Here is a 21502-nt window from a genome sequence, read left to right as displayed (position 1 = left end):
AACCCTTTCAAGACGTGATTTATGAGTGTGTGATTGTGATCAAGACTATTTTTGCATATGCGTGTTTCCACCTTTCTCAGGTCTTCTTAAGCGGTGGCACTGGTTTTTGTATGTGTGTTTTTGTGAGTGTCAGATTTGGGGTTAAGGTGAGGGGAAGGGGGTGTCAGATCGCCCCAAACAATTTGTTTATATTATCAATGCTGATTGTGTGTTGAGGAAGTGTGTTCCCTAGATCAGGTCTAAGGGTTTGCGTGGGATGGGGGAAGGATGTGGACTAGAAAACTTCCTTCTGTATGTGCAAGGAAACTTCCTTCTGTATGTGCAAGTGTGTGCGTGTTTACAGCTCTGTGTCAGTGATTACAGGAACATCTGGGTTGGCGTTCCGGGAAAATCTTACAATGGGCTTAAAAGATCCATGGGATCCAGGCCAGACGTGATGCTGTGTGTATATGTGTATTTAAGAGTGATGTTGTTAATTGAAGGAATCTTACTCATAACTCCATGGTGTCTATAGTGAGCGTTCTCATAGTCTGATGGAATAGTACCACCATGTACAGGCACTGGTATGTACAGGCACCATTCCTTCAAACAAGACCAGCATAGTTGGTTACTCATATATGGTGTGTTTTGGATGCTGTTTAGGATTCTTAGGACTTGGGTCAAAGTCTGAAGATTTTACAGATGATTATAGATATATATCAGGATTTTTTCAGATATAAATAGGGCTACATGTTGCACAATAGTCTTTGTTTTTTCAAACATATTGCTCAACATAACTTTGGTAAAGTGTTAGTTAAAGTGGGTTGTGCACCGGACGCGTCTGGCGGATGACATGGCACGTTCTAAAATTTTAAATCCTTATTTTCTATGAACATACGTACGTACACACCATGGGCTCACTGTCTCCAGAGGTTGTTCATAATTCTTCGGCGCCATGGAGCTTAACTCATAGTTTTCCATTATATTCGACCCAAATCATTATCAAAGGACATAGATTATTTTCTCTAGTAATCACTGGTTGATATATTGTGTATAATTATCTTTCATAGAGCCTACACAATTTATTTTCAATTGCAAGTTTTTTTTTTAGTTTGTTTTTATGGTTTGACAGCTTGAATGACAGACCTGTTTGATGCTTCGTACAGGGAAATTGCATAATAAATGTTGCCATATCTAATCGTTCAGTTTGCGTAGTTACATCAGTTTAATACACTAACCCGCCAACTCATCAATGTCACTGTGTATATTTTGAAAAAGCACAAAAACCTACGTAACGTTGGACTACCCTTAGCTCATAATGTGTGTGATATTTGTGCCTTGTCCATGCTGCGACCGGCATCAGCAAATGTTATGTCGCCCCCTTGTGGTCTCCTAAAGCTATTTCGTCAGACTACATTGAATGTAATGCAACTGACAATGTATTGAATGCACACAATTTAGGCTTCTAATTTAAATGTCGGATGATGTTAATATATCAATGCCTCGAAAATGCATCTATAAAATAACGTGCCGATCAATAATCAATATATTGATATTTTGATGTCCTTGGCCAACCACAAACTACATCAGTATGTTTTGGTGGTTCACTAGCAAGACCAGTGCAAGCCAGGATTTATCAACCTGGAACAATTTAAACTGCAGAGATATAGAGTACAGTTTCCCTCAAAAGTATTGGAAAATGTAAGCACAGTTAAAAATGTTTGAAGGCCATTGCATTAGATGAACAGGTTTAAACAGGACAAAATATCTAACAAATGATGCTAAACTTTTCTTAGAACTCACTTTTTTAAGCCATATTGTGCTTTTAATCTAATGGCCCCACAGTCATTTTAGAGGATGGGTGTGGGATGCACATATTTAGTAGATTTTTTTTTGTGAATGATTTAAGTCAGTTTCCCCAGGTGCTTTAACAGAGTAACCACAGATGTAGTCATCATATTAACTATGGATGTGTGTTTACAATATGTCCCAAAGCCGTTGTCTTTCTTTTGAGCAGTATATCCTCTGATTTATCATTAAAAACCTAATCAACTTTTTAAACAGTTTTTGAAAAAAAAAAAAAATCATATCGTTCTTTAAAATGCACTTGGCTAATTGGATTGATATCTTGCTCTCTAAAGCAATGATATTTATAGTCTAGTATTACACATGCTATGTAATTAGATCATATTTGGCATACTGCATATACATTTATTGCAATGTGTGCATTACCAGAAGAGGATGGGCTCTCTTGGGACAGACCCCAGATTCCCTCCACAACTTAAACATCTTATTGACTTGCCAGTCACCTTTTTCATGACTCGTACATTAAGTGTGGCCTAAGTGTCCATTTACTTTGTGAGGCTACAATATTGACCATATCTTATTCTTCTTTGACAGGATCTGTGCAGTTATATCAGTCCATACATTTACATGTGCAGTTATAATTGAGCTACAGTGTGTTTTTGCCTAGTCTTCTTCTGTCTGTCCCAGTATACATGTCAATGCATAATTGAATATTTAAAGGAATGCCATCAGCTAGAGAAGTGTTAAATACACATCGCACATCACCTTTGTCTTTTGAAGTATGCATACACATAATGCTGAGTCCAGTTATGGTCTGATTAACGTGTATATATGCTGGACAAAGCTGAGCTTCAATCGCATTATCTAGGTCTGTTAGTCCGGCTTTGCTAAAAACAGACTGGTAGGTCTAACGCATTTACATGCCATTTTAAAAAGACTAATCATTGTTTTAGACCAACTGAAATCAAACTTTTAAAGTGAACGGAAGTGTACTGACTGAGTATGATTCATTCTAAAGGCATTTATGCAGATAGTCATCTTTTATTCCATTCTTTTAAACTCTGTTCCTGGGGCCTCTGTTCAGCCAGTCAGCATCAGTCAGTAAAGGGTTAAAACATTCATGTCTCCTGCCTCTGAAAGAGAAAGATTGAGGGTGTAGCCTGCTCTTTGGACAAGAGCCACTCTTTCCCCATCCTCCCTCCTCTCTCTCTCTCTCTCTCTCTCTCTCTCTCTCTCTCTCACTCTCTCTCTCTCTCTCTGTGTCCGTGCACGTCAGTCTGTCTGGAATAGTCAGAGCCACAGCAGTAACAGGAAATCAGAGAGCTGTGGTTTCAGCACAATGGCAGAGCTCCACAGCCCAGCTCCCTGTAGCCTGTAGCCTACTGAGCTTCACATTAGAGAAGTGCTTACACAGCCTGGAGAGTTGCACATCAGCTTACCCAATCCTACACTCTTCTATCCCATCATCTCGTTCTTCTTTGGTGCATGTTCTGCAGGTGTTCCTGAAAGAAGCTCTGGAGCAGAGGCTGGAGAAGGAGCGAGAGGAGGTGCGCACAGCGGCTGGTATGGTGATCCGGGCCCACATACTAAGTTATGTGGCAAGGTTGGTGCAGCTTTGTGTGTGTTTCTTTGCACATTTTTGAATGGGATTGTGTCACGAGTGTGTGTATACAGTACCTCATTTATGTGTTTTTGTATAAACATGATCTTCTGAATGTGGCTGGGTGAGTTACCTAAGACTGCTGTTATAACAAGTGACTTCAGTTATATTTTATTGGGCTGAGTGGCTGAATTGCCCTAATAGAATATGTGTGTGTTTGAAGTTTGTATCACAGAATGATTTACCAGTGCTGAGTGAATCAATTTATTGAGGGCGAAACCAAGCGGATTAGATTCATTATGAAAGTGCAGGGCTATAAATTAGTGTTATACCATGAAAAGTGGCTTTTGTACATCCTCACACAAAAGAGAAATTTCTTGTTACTCTGCGAATTCTGCACAATAATCACAACACACGCAATGTTTATAATTTCTAATACTGTTTTCATAAGTCATTCAGTCATTTCTGCTAGTTTTGAGGGCTATTAGCATGCAACATTTAATTTCAGTGATTCTGTGATGATGCTGTGGTAAATCAAACATGGCAAGATCAATATTTTGAATTCTGTTTGTGTATATACAGAGTCTACAGAGACACACTTTTGGTTCCTATTTGCTTAGTGCTCGTCCAATTATATAGACCTATGAGAGACAGTTGCCACAAAAGTATTTGGACTCTTTTGGATGCTAATGTTACACTTAAAATGTGTGAATGTCATTTGTGAACTAACTTCACTTGTCTTTGCCATTTTGCAATGCATTATAACTAAATGGCTTCAAAGTGATACTTAGTGGATGTATGAAGTCAGTTCAAGTCAAGTCATTTTTATTTGTATAGTGCTTTACACAACACACATCATTTAAAAGCAGCTTTACAGAAAATCATGCTGTAATGTCTTAAACTTTAAGATTTAAAGTCCTCATTATGTGGTTTAAATAAATACATAGATTGAAAATCATTATTGTCTTAAGGCTCTGAGTGAGTGAGCATGCTTAAGACGACTGTGGCAAGGAACAAAACACTTCATAAGACGTTAGTTTATGTTGAAGAATACCCTTGGGAGAAATCAGGCTGGGGAAGCCAGTTCCCCTCTGGCTATATACTGTAGCATGAATATAAAGCCAGTATTAATTATCTATGTGTAGTACAAGTCTTGTTTTATGTAAGTAAACTGAGTAGATGTTGGTTGGCAATGTTTCCCTCAAGTTCACGCCTAAGTGCCTTAGCAGAGTAAACACAGCTTTAGTTCATCACATTCACTATGGACATGTTCCACGAACATTTGACAAACGGCAAGTGTCTAAATACTCCTGGTCTTAATTTTTAACACAATTTAAAACCCAACAAATTTCTAATTTTGAAATGCCCATGCTTGAAACTGTTTTTGTGATTTTGTGATATTTCTTTCAAATAAATTCCAATTGGTTTAAAGGGTTAGTTCACCTAAAAATTAGCGTTTTCTCATCATTTACTCAGTCATCCCATCCCAGATGTGTATGACTTTTTTTCTTCTGCTGAACACAAATGAAGGTTGTTAGAAAAATATTTCAGCTCTGAAGGTCCATACAATGCAAGTGAATGGTGGCCAGAACTTTGAAGGTTCAAAAAGCATATAAAGGCAGTATATAAATAATCCATAAGACTCCAATAGTTAAATCTATATCGTCAGAAGCGATTTGAGAGGTGTGGGTGAGAAACAGATAAATATTAAAATCTTTTTTGACTATAAACCTCTACTTTAACTTTCACTCCCATGTTTTTTTTTTTGTTTGTTTCTCGCATTCTTTGTGCATATCGCCACCTACTGGACTAGAAGTGGAAATTATAGTAAAAAATCTTTAAATATTTATCTGTTTCTCACCCACACTTTATATCATATATACAATATATTAAAACATTTCTGCAAAATCAATAAAAATGAATTTATAAATTAAATAGCCTTATTGTAATGCCTGTTTTTGGAGCTCCAGTCAGTGAATTAAATACTTTCTAAATGAAAACGACTTCCTCTTTATCTGGAACAAGTCAAACAATGTCAAAGTAAATAATAATAAATACAAAAATCAACCATACCAAAATGCTTAATTTCACAGTATGCCACATTTCAGTTTGAAATGTTGTTGACCAATATTATTTGTATTATTATAAACTTGGTATATAAACATTGTATGGACCTACATATCATTTTTGGGTGAACTGTCTCTTTTATATTTTGTTCTATAATGCAAAGACATTCATACCTTTTTACGGGGCAGCTGTGGCTCAGGTGGTAGAGCAGGTTGGCCACATGACTCCACATGCCGAAGTGTCCTTGGGCAAGACACTGAACCCCAATTTGCTCCCAACAGCAGGCTAGCACCTTGCATGGCAGATCTGCCGTTATTGGTGTGTGAATGTGTGTGTGAATGGGTGAATGAGACACAGTGTAAAGTGCTTTGAATACGGTTAAAAAAGTGCTGTATAAGTGCAGACCATTTACCTTTTTACATGGGGCCTAAGTGTCCAAATACTTTTTGGAGCCACTGTATGTGCCCCTTTCTACTGATATTGATTATGAACTTGATGTTGTCCATATTCTCAACACATGTGAAGGATAACTCACACTAATTCACAAACACACACACAGGCACACACATTCTCAGTTCATTATTGCATGTCTGATGTGAGATATTCTGAGTAAGTCAGTGAGTGGTCTGTTATAAAGTTATGGAAATCGTGAGAAGGCACAGCTGCTCTCAGAGATCCCTCATTCACATCACATTACTTATTATGACAATCAGATAACTATCTAGCCAGAGTTCTTTGTATAATAGTGACAAATTTAATTGAGATTCTAAATGTATGAATTGTTTGTCTAAATGCTTTTTAAATGAGTTTTAAGACTTGTTAAGATTATAATATAGAGTATTTACTATAATATACCCATAAACTAATAATTAGTATACCTCATTTGTAAGTTGTTTGGATAAAAGCGTGTGCTAAATGAATAAATGTAAATGTAATAATTAACACAAAGCCTTAAGGGCTTTCAGGTGTGTAACTATACTATCTGATGTCCCTCTCACAGAAAGCACTATAATAAAGTCCGGGCCAGCACCATCACAATCCAAAAGAACTATCGCGCTCATTTCTGGAGACAAGTCTACCTGCGTTTCCGCTCCGCTGTTGTTGTCCTCCAGAAACACCTCCGTGGACAGCTCGCTCGCCAACTCTACCACCAGCTCCTGGAGGAGAAACAGAGGAGGGAAGAGGAGAAGAGAATCAGAAGGGAAGAAGAAGAGAGGAGACGGCAAGAGGAGCTAAGGAGGCTTGAGGAAGAGAGAAGAAGACAAGAGGAAGAGAGGAAGAGAGAGGAGGAGAGACAGAGGCTTAAAGAGGCGGAACAGAGGAAGAGAGAGGAGGAACAGGAAGCTTTGCGGATACAGCAGGAAGAGGAAGAGTTTAACAAGAGGCAGGAGGAGTTGAAAAGCAAACAGATATTGCAGGAAAGTGAGGACAGAGAGGCAGGGTATAGCAGGTAATGCACAATCCAGCCAAATATTTTGCTTTGAAGTTAAGTCAACCAAAATATATGTGGCTGCGTTAATCTACCCTGTCTAAAATAATTATTTGCCCTTGTTTGTCTCCGATTAGGAATCTAGTGGAGGGAAATCATTACAGCCAAAAGGTATAAAAATGTTTTACTTATTAAAATAAAAAATCTGTTGCATTGTCCTAATGATCTGTCTCCATTTACAAAATTTCCTGGGTAGTACTATGGTACAGTGATTGTATCTGATGGCATTCGTATGGTACTTTGCTATATGAGTAGTTGATGCATAACATGTCTATGGACTTTTTTTTAAAGAGTTTTAAAAATTATCTTAGATGGTGTATCTGGTCACCATTTTTTTTTAAGAAATGTTACTGAATTCAGTACAAGTTAAGCTCATTCAATGTCTTAATTTCAACTCTTCCCTTGTTTATTAATAAAAAGCAAAAATCACAGTTACATTGAGGACTTACATACATACTTTTTCAGAAGTATAGTTACAAGACGTAAACATGGTTCAATATGATAAAATGACTCACTAACCTTGTATGTAAATTTTTTTCCAGTATTGCAACTTCATTGTCAGAATGAAAATTAAAGGTAACCGTGTAATTGGATAAATGCTGTAAGGACGGTAAATCCCTGATTTTATCACACTAAAATAATTTTAACATTTATAATTTTACACTGTTTGAAACAGTGTATATTTGAATGTTTATGGAGATGCCCCATTCACTTCTATTGTAAGTGCAGTACTTTAATTGCGATATTTGCTTCTTTTTTGGTTAATATACAAGGTACAATTGATTTTCATTATGCCACAAATGCTGTCGACTGAGATGAACTTGAATTGAACCAAGGATATTCCTTTTAAATTTTTCACAATTTTTTACCACCTTTTTGCCTTTATAAGTAATAGTCCTGCAGCGTGATGACAAATGATTTTTGAAGTACAGTAGTCTCTCGAATTAATATGAGTTCATAAAATCTGCTTGTATTATAATAATTAAAAAACGAATTTCATCATTAAAAATTTTGAATTAATTTAAATTTTTAAACAGAGATAAAATCATGAGCACTCACATTAAAATGAAGACTCCAATCATATCAGTAAACTTATAAGCTGTTTTATTCTACATGGAGAGGGTCTGCACATGGGGGCTGCCATGTTAAAATCACATGTACTGTCCTGCTATTTGACACTTTCACTCATTGATTAAAGTAATCATGGCTGACTGTGCATACTAAATTTCTACAATGGCATCTGTGACTGAAAACTATTGATTTTGAATGATGCTACATTCAAGCCGCAAGTCCTAGATGGCACAAGAAATAAGTAAATGAGTGCACCTTTAAAATCGTTTTAGATGGAGCATAACATGTCACACCTCAGGACTGTGGTATTTTATGTCAACTACCCATATAACAAGGTACAGAATGATATTTACTCACGTCAAAGAATAACCATGGCACATGTCCAAAAAACTTAATTACCATAGTGCTTAGGGCTGCAGTTACAAATACTTGGACCCAGTACAAAATGTGTTCTGTGGGGCCCCCTCCAGTCCATTGTCTCAATATGTGCTACCTGGATAGCTTTCGCGGTTGCATGCTGTCTCTGTGTTTATATTCGTGTCTCCTGCTGAACGAGTTTAGATGTGCCCTGCAATTCTGAATAGACTTTCTGTGGACCCTCCAGTCCAGGCCCAGGGGCAGGTTTACGATTTCTGCAACTGACTAACCTGGGGCCCCATTTACAACGTTTTTGCTTAAATTACATAAAATTGATTTTAAATCATAATTTTAAATTCATCCTAGCAGCCTTTGTAGTCATATACATTTAATATGTTTAATGAAATAAAAATCTATTTAAAGATAATTAATTCCTGGTGTCTAGGAACCCAAAGTCCTACTTGGAAAAACTGACCCAAACCCGGTAGCTTCTAGCGTAAACCGCTCTGAGAGGGCTGACAACAACGTATTAAGACATACCCAGAACAACATGTCACTCAAGCGGTTTTTCAAGCTTTCCTAACGGGCGGGGGCAATTGTGTGGTGGTTAATACACTACTGCCCGGGACAAAAGGTCCAGTTGTCCCCCCTTATCCCTGATAGTGCTTTTTGAATGGACATTAAAAAATACACAATAACCTGTGTAGTATTGACATTAAAGATCTCTTAACTGTTTTCCAGAAGGAAGTGTCCCACAGCCAGTGCCAGTATTCCTCTGTAGAGGAGAGCCGTCAGATGGAGGAGATCCTGCGACTGGAGCGAGAGATTGAACGGCTACAGAAACAGAGAGACGAAGGTGTGTCCTTGCTGAACGATAACTCAAGAGACGAACTGCGGCAGAAGAGGGACGCTGAGATCTACCGACTGGAGAAAGAGGCTTCACGCGTGGCTACCGAGTTCCTGGAGATGCTGGACTTTGGAGGGTTGGAGCAGTCGCTCTCCAGCGAGGAGAACCTTCACGAATCGTCCGAGACCACTGCGCCTCTGGCCGAGGAAGAAGTGGATGAAGGTTTCCACATGGACGACAAGTGCATATCCCTCTGCGATTTCTCTCCTCCAGCTGCTGCCATTCCTCTGGACAAGGAGATACTCTCCAGTCTACCACCTCCACCACCTGCCTTTGCAGAAGGCCTGGTGGCCACATCCTCACCTGCACGAATGGAGCGGCCAAAATCCAATTCCTCAGTCAAACAAAACAGACTCTCAGACATCCCCCCACCTCCACCTTCTGCTCCACCCCCTCCTCCACCAGCACTGGCATTAACCAAAGTAGATTATGTAGTAGTATATAAAAACTCCAGGAAAATGGTAACAGAGATTATACTGCCTGTGGAGGAGACTAACTTTAGTATTCTGCCAGATAATGAGTCAGACTATGACCAAGAGGAGTTTGAGGAGACATTGGGAAGTTGTGGGGATGCAGGAAGTACAAACGACGGACACCTCACGGATGAGGAAGTGCTACGTAGATCCTCCTGTACATTCAACAGCATGGAGTCCTTTAGGGGAAGTTCAGACTCTGTGAGTTCACAAAGCACCCGTACACCTCTGAAGGGGCGTTCACGCTTAAAGGGATAGTTCACCAAAAAATTACAATCATCTCTCGCCCTTATGCCATTTCAGATATGTACTGAAAGACTTTCTTTCTTCTGCTGAACGCAAATTAAGATTTTTTGAAATATATCTCAGCTCTGTTGGTTTATACAATGCAAGAAAATGTGGCCAAAAAGCAAATAAAGGCAGAACAAAAGTATTCCATAAGATTACAGTGTTTAAATCTATATCTTCAGAACCGATATGATGAGTGTGGGTGAGAAACAGAACAATATTTAAGTCTTTTTTAATTTTTTACTATTCAGACTTACTATTTGTTGAGCTGATAGAAAGTCATACATATCTGGGATGGCATGAGTTTGAGTAAATGAGAAAATTTTCATTTTTGGGTAAACTGTCCCTTTAAAGGAATAGTTCACCTAAAAATGAAAATTCTATAATTATTTTCTTATGGAATACAAAAGGTGACTTTTTAAAGTCTTCACACAGTTTATTTGCTATAGTGTGAATAGTGACTTCAGTCTTTCAAGCTCGAAAAATGTAGTGTACTGTTGGTTGCTAGCAGGCATTCCTACTTGACTGCCATATCCAACTGTATCTTATGAGCTTCACTGTCCTCATTCCCATTGATAGTCACTACATCATGTGTCTACTCATTTAAAGTTAAACTCTGCTCAGTTTGCCTACTCTCACTGACATTGAATGACTTCCAGTGTTTTGGCACATCAAATCGACATCAGTGTGAGTTTCAGCGTTTGAAAGTCAGATCACCAACCTTCTATACTGTCGGTTGCTAGTAGGCATTGAATTTCATTGTCTGCTCTTTCATTGGTAGTCACTGCACATTTGCATGAGGTTGAACTCTGCTCATCTTTATCTTCAACAGTCTATTGCTTATCTTGCCTCATATCGCTAAATCTCATTCATAATAAATGACTTTTGGTCACTTTGTCACTTCAAATTGCTGTCGGTGTGAACACCCCATAAGGAAGACATTTCACAGGAAAGGATATTGCTTGTTGGCAGGGTTATACAGATCAGTGTTTAAGAAGTGGGATCCGGTATCGCTGGGAGCAAAGAAAACACTCAGCACTTTGCACTAATTTGTTTTAGACTTTTAAACTTGTCATAATACTGCAATGAATGCATATGCACTTGCAAAATGCTATATTGTTTTCGATTTTGAATGGCAGGGTGAAGGGAAATCAGGTGAATTTTACCCCTAAGGGTATTCTGAGAATGCTCAGTCATAAGCCATTCCCTGTCACACCTGCAATTCTGCAACAGCTTGATTGTTTTCTCTCTGAGAATATGAACTGAGAGACCTAGTTCACCTTATGTTTGGGTGTAATATGAAACTTGACATGACAGCTAACAATGGGAGGACATTTACTGAAGTCATGCTGTTTTTGTTTGTATTAACATGTAGGGTAAGACAGTGAGATGCAGATGTCCTACCATAGCAAACATGCAGTGATCCAGTGCATATGGTTACAGAGTAAAGAAAAGCCATTATATTAAGAACATAGGGTCAGAAATTAACTAGGGCAAAGGCTGAAAAACACATCACTTTCTTAATGTGTCGCTAATATGAAGTCAATTTTTCACTCTAAAACTTGAAACTATATTTGATGTTGATTGGATTTTATAGTTAACAGCCATCACTGTTTAGAATGAGAATTTATTACTTGATCAAATTGAATTATTTGACACAAATACAGTATATAGTGAATTTGTCAATGGATGGTGTTAGTTTGTGTGTTCTGCATTGCTAGTGTGTGTTCCTACTGCTGTCGCTCTAACGTTATTGGTCGGTGGCACAACTGGCCATAGTTTTAGATACATTGGCGGTAAAACTAAGATGTCGTTCTTATTTGACAAGGAATCATTTCTTTTGACTCTGAAATGAACGTGCTGTAGGGTAAAGTGTTTTTGTATATAAACTGTAGCAGTGCTCAATGCATCATATCATGAACAAAACTAACGATTATCAACTTAAAAATCAAACTTTCTCAGAATGCTGAGAGTTTTGCATTATTGTATGTGGTTACAGAAAGATTGTATTGAACAGTGAAATCAATGACAGCATTAACTTAATCTTTCACTGTCTTCACTCCTATTGGTGTTGCTGTGTGATATCGCTCTGCATTTGCATAAAGTTAAACTTTTCTGAACTTTCTCCGAAATCCTGTCACCAATGTTCACTGTTGCTCCCTTTCATTGAAGGTCCTGCTACTGTTGTTTTGTGGCTGCACAATGCGAAAAGTGCTACACTGTGTGTTTATGAATAGATAAAAACAAAAATGGCTTCATAAATTAAAAATGCCAAACAATTACATGTACTGAAGTCTACACTCTCTTTTTCAACAGTTCATTGACAGTAATGATGAGAACGATGAATATGTAGACACGGATGAGGAGGTGTCGAATGGTAGAGTGCATCTGCTAAATGGCAGTGGACCTCCATATTTCCACAGCTACCTGTACATGAAGAGTGAGTGTTTCTAACCATTTGGTTCCCAATTGCTTCAATTATGTCTATATCATTGGATAATATTGGGCAAACAGAACATATTAATGGATATACTAAAGCAAAAGATGAATGTGTAGTTGGACTTGTCTTTAAGGTGGACTGATGATCCCATGGCGCAGACGCTGGTGTGTTTTAAAAGATGAGACCTTCATGTGGTTCAGGGCAAAGCAGGACTCTCTCAAGTCAGGTTGGCTTTACAAGAAAGGTGGAGGGATGTCCACTCTATCCCGCAGGAACTGGAAGATGCGCTGGTTCGTCCTTCGAGACTCCAAATTAATGTATTTCGAGAATGACAGTGAGGAGAAACTGAAGGGAACTATTGACATCAGATCTGCCAAGTAAGAACTAATTGCCCAGACGATGTGTTTAAAGACCCAATGAAATCCCTTGACAAGTGTAGTTTTCTTTCCTGTACTGAAGTATTTTCTGTCAAAACAGGACATTTAGGTTCATATCTTCTTTTTTTTAATAGCCTATAGGATTTAGGTTTTTCACAACTACTTCCCGGATGGTTGCAGTTGGTAGGAAAAAAATCTGTGTAGTGCAATATGAGTCATTAATATTTTTGGTCCGTTTTTCCAGATGAGTAAGAATGTTTTATTTGCAAATATCAGCCTAAAGTTAATTTTGTCAAGTTTTAGGAGGACACTAGCATATAGGTGGCTTCAAATCTAATAGACATGGAGAAAAAGCCACAAAACTCTCATTTTGATTTCATGGGGTCTTTAAAATGACAAAACCTATGCTGCAACTAGCATATGCCTCGTCTTTACAATGGCCAATAGGCTGATTGAGTCAACCGTTACTGTTGTATTTCAAAATGTTTGTGTGTATACACTGAAGCCTTGTGGTATTGTTACACAGAGAGATTGTTGACAACCACGAGAAAGAGAATGCACTGAACATTGTGACTGAGGAAAGGACCTACCAAATCTATGCAGAATCCCCAGAGGATGCCAGGTACATTTCAGCTGTATATTTATTTTATTTCCTGTAATGATGCCACTCTATATGACTAAGTGGGTATACAGTATGTGGATACAAGATAGATATGTGTAACTCTCATATTTACCTGTTGCGCCCCCTTGTGGTAGAATATATCTAATTTCATATCACTGTCTAATACTTTAGAGTGGTCTAATTCCTTGTGTCTGCATGCTTGTGTTGCAGTGGCTGGTTTAATGTGCTGAGTCGAGTCCACATTGCCACTCAAGAACAGCTTCTGCAGATGCAGCACGAGCAGGCCAATCCCAAGAACGCAGTCGTGAGTGCCTGTCCTAATATACACAATTCAATCTTATGGCAGCTGAATACTTGAGTGTTGTATAAAGTGATGTTCTGTGATATGTTGTATTTACATGTGATGTTTCATGCTCAGGGAACACTGGATGTTGGGCTTATCGACTCTGTATGTGCCTCTGACAACCCAGACAGGTACTGCATGATTTTGTTATCGTTCAGCATAGCATTAGTTTTCTAGAAAAATAGTCTTTTGTATATCATGCATACAGAATGCTAAATTTATGTGTATTTGAAACAAGTACATGAGATGCTGTTTAATGAATTTAATTAATCGCATATATCAGTACTTGCTGAGAAATGAATGAATGATAGATTTATATAGCACTTTTCTGACAATACACTGTCCTCAATCTCCTTGTTGAGAAATGCCCCAAAATAAAGAAAATTACATTTATAATAATCAAAGTAATTATATACAGTATATACACTATCATTAAATGTGTCAGTAACATCAGACCACATTTCTGCATGTTGTTACCAAAACAAAAGGAACAAGTCTTTACATATCACTTTTGCATTCAATTATATTTAATGGCTGTCAAGCTCCAAAAAGCATAAAAGAATGCTATAAAAGTATGATAAAGTAGTCCATATAACAACTTGCTATATGTCAAGTTGATAAAAATGTTAGCTTTGTGTTAGGTACGGACAGAAACGTATATGAGAGAAATGTAATTTTTAGGTGAAGAGTTGTTAGTATTGTGCTCAAAAGACCTCTTTCCCTCAGGCCTAACTCATTTGTTATAATCACGGCTAATCGCGTGATCCACTGCAACACTGACACTCCAGAGGAGATGCACCACTGGATCGGCCTCCTGCAGAAACCCAAAGGAGACTCTAGAATAGACGGCCAGGAGTTTATAGTGAGAGGTGGGTGTTGATCTTCCTGTGATATAAAATTATTTTATGGTGACTTACTGAACACAGGCAAAGAGTTTCCTTTTGAATGCAGTATTCTATAAAGTGATTTCACTCTCAATGGGTCTTTCAGGTTGGCTGCATAAAGAGATGAAGTCCAATGGGAAGAGCACTTCTCTCAAGCTGAAGAAACGCTGGTTTGTTCTGACCAACAACTCACTGGATTATTATAAATCTTCCGAGCGCAGTGCCTCTAAACTGGGCACACTGGTGCTCAACAGCCTCTGCTCTGTTGTTCAGCCAGATGAGAAGATCTTCAAAGAGACCGGTGAGTCCAGACAATGAAAATGACATGAAGCTTCATGTTGGATAAAGTTGCTTATTTTGCATAATTTTGTTTAGTCACGAGCAAGTGATTTTTGAGTGCACAGGTGAGGATATTTTTTCAAATAGACTTGATCATTGGACCTGTACTGGTGGAGAATTTTACGTAGTGTTCTAAATGTTTAATATACATGTAGATGTTTTATTTATTTTTTTGTAGCATTCACTATACTGTACAATGACTACAGTACTGCTCTGCAATAGTGGGGTATTATATAAAACTGTGGGATTTTCCCCAGTGTACTAGCGCATATACGCAAACATGAGGGCTAGTCAATATTTAACATTGGTTTGTACAGTATAAATGGGTATAGTTAATAGTTTATGTACTTTTCCAACTGTACGTACTTCCAGAAATGTTGAATTATTTCCACTATGACTTGTTATTGGGCTCCATCCTATGACGTTAGTTATCCGATCGTTTCACACACATGCGCACTCCTCAAAAACCTGTTAGAATGCCACTTGTGTTTACATGTCCACATGAAGCCACATTCTCAAGGAGAAACCTGGCTGTGTATTCCCTTAAACGGCATAAGGAAATCTGTGTTCTCGTTTACATGACGTTTCAGAATGGCGCTTTCTTCAAAAACCCTGGAAAAAAACGTTTTCTTTAGTTCATGTATACGTACGTGGTCATTGTTCACTATAAATTCCTCTCTGTTGGACAATACAGTGACACAATAAATACAGGACATAGGAACGAATGTAAGTTGCTATTTAAGAAACTTGGTCAACACTAGTTTAGCTAAGTTATTTAGAAGTTATTATACAGTGTTTCCAAGACAATCTAGCATTTATACATAAGGGGGTCCATGGGTTGGCTAAGATTTTGGGCGGGTTGTCCCTGGGTTGGTTGATAACCACTGTTTTTGACAGCTCCCAATATCTCCTGTTTTCTACAGGTTACTGGAATATAATAGTCCATGGGAGAAAGCATTCTTACCGTCTCTACACCAAGCTACTGAATGAAGCCATGAGATGGGCTTCAGCCGTTCAGGCGGCCATTGACAACAAGGTTCCCATAGAAACACCTACCCAGCAGCTCATCAGAGACATCAAGGTAAATTTGCCCTTAAAATGACTTTGTAACTTAACTCTGATGGTATTTATGGCACGGATAATCACTGCAGGTTTTTTATTTTATGACCGATCATGTTTCAGCTGTGGAAGCCAATACCTTTTCAGCCCCAGCAGTTCCTCAGGGTCAAAAACTGTAGTGTTAAGTGAGGTACACGGACGCGTGTTCTGTGTGGCGTTCAGTCAGTTTTCTCTGCTTTCTGAATGTTTTAATTTTTCTTGTTTCATCCTGTATTTGTTTGGTCATTTCTGGGTGCTTTTGTTCAGCATATAGGCAAATATTTTCCTTGATCATTTTGAATTGTTAACTCTGCTGGAAAATTGAGTTGAAACCAGGATTTGATTGTAGCTGGTTTTACATAGTTTCTATCTGGCCAAACTGGTGTAGATGGTTACCAGCTTACCAAAGATCCTAAAAAAAAAAAACAGAATTCTTGTGTTAACGTATTTCCTATTGAAACAGAAAGTTTGGGTGGGACATATTGAAGAGCTGGTCCCTTTTTTTGTTAATAAAGCCCAATTTGCTTTAAGTACACCTCTTATCTGATTATCTACTTGCTTATTGGTTGCTGGTGGTATTAGGGGAGGGACATTCTCATTCTAAAGAGCACTTGATTGGACAAAAGTCAGTGTAGTACAGCAAAGAGTCATCTTTAAATCTTAAAATATGTATATTCAGAGATCTTCTATACCGAGATATCCTCTGCACTTTTACAATAGGAGAGAGTGTAACCGTTAATTAGTGTGTTACAACAGTAAATCATCGTTTGCAGATATCTCACAAATGACTGGGGAGAGCCGTAAACGGACACCTACCTGTCACAAAACTTTCCTTGTCTTCTCATAGAAAACAGCAATTTTATCGTGGCATTGATATGCTAACCTTGATTGAAGGGCTCTGGTCTGGTATCTGCTTAAACTTAACCTTGGCAATGTGTAGGAGTACACTAGCATATGTGGCCTAAAAGCTGTTATACATGGACTAAAACCCACAAGATTTAATGTGGTCTAAGCTTGCCAACCTTAGACTGGTATGACTTGATTTTCCAGTAGCTCATAATTTTGTCACTTTTGTGTGCTGTGTTTCCTTCTCCAGGGATCTGTGTATATTCATGATGAATAACAAGAATGTGAATGTATGAAAATCCCTAACACAGTCTTGCTTTTCATGGTATAGGAGAGCAGTCTTAATGTGGAGGCTGTAGAGCAGATGTACTGGAGGAACCCCATTCTGAGATACACCCAGCACCCACTACACTCGCCTCTGCTGCCTCTGCCATACGGGGAGGTTAATGTCAGCTGTAAGTCTCTCCTTTGTGTGTCTCTATTCCTGCATTCCCTGTGAAATGGAGCAGGGGAAATTGAAAGCTGTTTTTGTTTGTTACTGTTTTTAATGCATGGCTATAATAAGTACAATATAAAGGAATATTGGGTTCAATACGAGTTAATTTCTGTCGACAGCATCTTTGGCATGTTGACGACAGGGTTTGCGAAACGAAAATTCTCTGTCATTTACAGATTTTTTGAAACATTAACAAATAATTCCAAATGCTGTCTGTCATTTTGACAGAAAAAACCCCCCAAAGAAACAGTTTTAACCTAGTGCATCAGTTTTCACTTTCTTTTTACACTCCCGCTGTGAGCGTGTGCCCGGTAGATGATGATGCGTTTCGGGCGATCTGATCAGAAGTGTACAGGTGCCATCGCCATAACTTTTGAGGAGAGGTTTTCTGATTTCATGACTGCGTACATTAATCATTACGTCAGTGTGCTCCAGCAAGATAATAAAGTGCAAATAAAGTATAAGAACAAAAAGAAAGTGCAAATGAGTGGCATATTGTTTCTGCCAATTAAAGCTGAAGTACTGTGTGTAACGTTTTCAGTGTTAAAATACTTCCTTTGTCGCTATAAAAATTCCTGTGTTTGTTTTGAGAGACCGTCTTAAACCTGCCCCAACTACATTAGACTGTCTGACTGTTTGAACAACTACAGGCCGGGGGCGTATTCAGAAAGCTGCTGTGAAAACATTGTTTATTTTTGCAATTCTGTTCGGTGATGCTAGTGTCGCAGAAATTACGTACTTTCCAAACAGAATTCTCAGTAATTTTATTGGAGTGCCCATAACTGAGCTTCAGCTGTGTGTGCTTCTCATCTGTGTCACTTTATGTTGATATCAGGTACACTGAAAAAGTTTAGTGAACTTGTGAATGTATGTATACACTTTTAAAATTTTTCCAACTGGACGATCATAACCTGCAACATTTTAAAATCTTGCATGATCACAGCCTTTGATTTACTGATAGAACTTTCACTATAGAACTCCTTGGATTCAACACACTTGCTCGGACAGTCAAAACTCTTATATATATCCACTCTTCTATATATCCACTGTCATGTGTATACCATTACAATGGATGCTATGCCCCTGAATTTAGCTCAGTCCATTAGACTGATGGATACAAGTTTTTTTTCTAGTGCAACCCCTGGTTGACGATTACCACAAAAAATTATTTCGACCCTCAGTTTGTAAGAACAACATATATACAGTAAGTTGCATAATGCAATGACTTAAAACAGAAGTGTATGGGGCAAGACATTCCAGAGGGTTTAAAAGCAGAAATGTAAAGCTTGTGTTTTTTTCAAAGCACTTTAGCACATTAATTCTTCTATTCAAAAATGTGTATTATTTGAGCGGTAACATCGTCTAAATTCTAAGCCAATTTGTAGTGGGACTATTGTTCTAGGCAGATTAACTGCTGTGTCTCTTTGTAAACAGTCTCTTTCTGGTAAGCTTGCTTGTATAATGCGAATGTTACAGGGTTTACTGGCTTTACATGGTTATATTGCATATAACTTTGTGCAGACAGAGTGGGTGAGTGATTGTATCATACTAGTCTCATGAGTCAAAAGTCTGTGTATTCTAATGGTGTAGTGCCTTGATCCTTAGACCTCCATTGTAAGAGTAATACTTGTAAGAGACTTTTGGTAGTTTTTTTTTGGTAGTTGGGTAAAAATAATATGTCCATTAACTTTTTTTTTATTTATTTTATATTATGTAAGATTTTAGGTTAGGCCTGTATGAATAAGTGTCACCAATTTTATTTTTATTATATTTTTCCTTTATATTTTTGACAAATACTCTTTTAAAGACCCAATATATTGTAGGTGGTAATGCTGTCGATAGAGCTTAACTTTTTTTTGAACCCAGAACATTCTTTTAAAGGAGTGATATATAACACTGAAGCATAGGCTTCTCCAAAAATAATGCTACAGCCGGTATATTCTACTTTGAAATGTCTGTTCCAGGCTGGAATTTCTGCCTGTGATCTCGCCCACTGCCCATTTCCCAATAGTATTTAGACACCCCAGGTTGCTAGATTTGAAACAAGTAAGTGGAAGACACAGCACGCTGCAGCCAAGGAAGCCAGTAATACATCTAGCTAACATTAACAGAGTTATAAAAAAATATTTTTATAATTTGCAAACACATAAAAACATTGCAAACGTATACATTAGCTGATCATCTTACAGTGAAAGGCTCGTCGCTTACCATTGTCAGTTTGCTCATTCCTGTTGCATGTCCTCAACCTGGCAACCCGTGTGAGCTTAAGAGTCTGGGGAGGAGAGGGCGGGGAGACAACTCTTTCCAATATTTTGAATTTGGACTGCAATACCCATTTAAAACGCTTGATGCCAATGTTACATATTACTCCTTTAATGTTCGATCCAAAATGTCTGCTGCTCACATAGAGCACCTACTTTGGCCCCATTGTTGGATAACAATGGATCTCTAATGATTATTTATTTATGTTCAATGATAGCATGCAATTTTATGTGTGAATTTGTTTGATGGGATGATGGTTTTAATCTCTTTCTCCTCTTCTTGCAGTACAAAAAGAGAAGGGCTACACCAGCCTGCAGGATGAGGCAGTGAAGATATTTAACTCATTACAGGAGATGGAGGCCGTGTCAGATCCGATGCCCATTATTCAGGGTATCTTGCAGACATGTCATGATCTCCGGCCACTCAGAGATGAAGTCTACTGTCAGCTGATCAAACAAACAAATCATGTGCCTCAGCCCAATAGTCCTGCCAACCACGCCCACTGGCATCTGCTAACCTGCATGAGCTGCACCTTCCTACCCAGCCGGGGTATACTAAGATACCTCAGATTCCATCTGAAAAGGTGTTGTAGCTACTCTTTGTTTATAACATCCATTTGTTACTGTTAAAACCCCCCCAAAAATGTATCTGTATCTGTTAGCTTTTAGGTCATTTATATGCTAGTGCACTCAAAGTTGCCAAAATTATCTTTAGCATATTTACGCATTTAAAATCACAGTATTTCTCTTCCTGGAAAACAAACTAAAAATATTGATGACTCATTTTGCATTAATAGGTGTATCCAAATTGTTGTCCAATAAATTGCTTTCTAAAATTAGAATGTCCCTCCCCCAAATACCACCTGACACAGACTAGCAATAGAAAGTAGCCAATCAAAATTCATGACTATGTCGTAGGGCTTGTTTACACCTGGCCACTTCATTTCGAGTTTTCACTGATCCGATGACAAAAAATAATTCCATTTACGTGTCCCTGCCAAATGGATATATTCATTCCGATCTTCAATTCCCGTGCTAAATGCAAATGAGTTCACTTCTGTGGTTATGCAAAATCCAGGCAGTGAAATTAAAAGATACTGTAAGGGGGTTAAAGGAAAAGGAGGAGGGCGAGAACCGTCTTAACAATATAAATAATATTTTAATTATCAACTTAACCAAAAACACACAAACATAACCACACACAGGGCAGCTGCCTGTAATTCTCTCTCACTCGAACCACCATCACTGGCCGCCTTTATCCCTCGAGTGCCCCATCAGGCTGATTGGGGACCGGGCATGCTTCGTTCCAGCCTGGCCCCGGCCTTTATTATTTGATTCCAAGTGAATTTGCCCAGCACATGTCTGTCTGTGTATGGGCACATTGTATGTTTTACCCCTCAGGGCTTCTCATAGGTGAGACGTGTCATGTGTGTCAGCTGCACTCATGTCTGTGTTTAGTTTCAGTGATCTGCATCAAATAAATGAGGAAAAAAGTTCTGTCTCTCTTACAACATGCATTCGTCTCTTTGTTATTATTTACCCTATGCAAATATTCGGTGACAGTTGTTGTTTCGCTTTATGCTGACGTAGCGCTGTTTGGGTGGGGTAAAGTTTGCATATGTGCAACACAGCACAGCATAGAAACAATGTCCAAGCATTATAGCAGGTAATCAACTTTGCTAAACAGATAATAGATAAAACATCCATCTAGACTGCAACGATGCTGTCCTGAACTGTGTGAGTGTTACTGAAATGAGCT

The 21502-nt window shown here is 38.3% G+C and overlaps 1 protein-coding gene across 1 annotated transcript in view; it reads left to right on the top strand.

Annotated features, from left to right (window-relative positions):
- The window catches only part of myo10l3 (myosin X, like 3), a 95989-nt gene that overhangs the window by 69650 nt on the left and 4837 nt on the right, over positions 1-21502 (top strand). Inside the window, exons 21-34 of the mRNA XM_052142810.1 lie at positions 3282-3388; positions 6453-6902; positions 7019-7052; positions 9111-9950; positions 12354-12477; positions 12611-12854; positions 13381-13476; positions 13687-13780; positions 13895-13950; positions 14546-14688; positions 14810-15004; positions 15966-16123; positions 17318-17441; positions 20030-20327. Of these exons, the coding sequence (XP_051998770.1) occupies positions 3282-3388; positions 6453-6902; positions 7019-7052; positions 9111-9950; positions 12354-12477; positions 12611-12854; positions 13381-13476; positions 13687-13780; positions 13895-13950; positions 14546-14688; positions 14810-15004; positions 15966-16123; positions 17318-17441; positions 20030-20327 (2963 nt within the window). The remainder of the gene's footprint in view (positions 1-3281; positions 3389-6452; positions 6903-7018; positions 7053-9110; positions 9951-12353; positions 12478-12610; positions 12855-13380; positions 13477-13686; positions 13781-13894; positions 13951-14545; positions 14689-14809; positions 15005-15965; positions 16124-17317; positions 17442-20029; positions 20328-21502) is intronic.

Source organism: Xyrauchen texanus, chromosome 14 (genome assembly GCF_025860055.1).
Source record: "Xyrauchen texanus isolate HMW12.3.18 chromosome 14, RBS_HiC_50CHRs, whole genome shotgun sequence".
Lineage (NCBI taxonomy): Eukaryota > Metazoa > Chordata > Actinopteri > Cypriniformes > Catostomidae > Xyrauchen > Xyrauchen texanus.
Note: the sequence above shows the minus strand (reverse complement) of the source record. Positions and strands in the feature narration are given on the sequence as shown.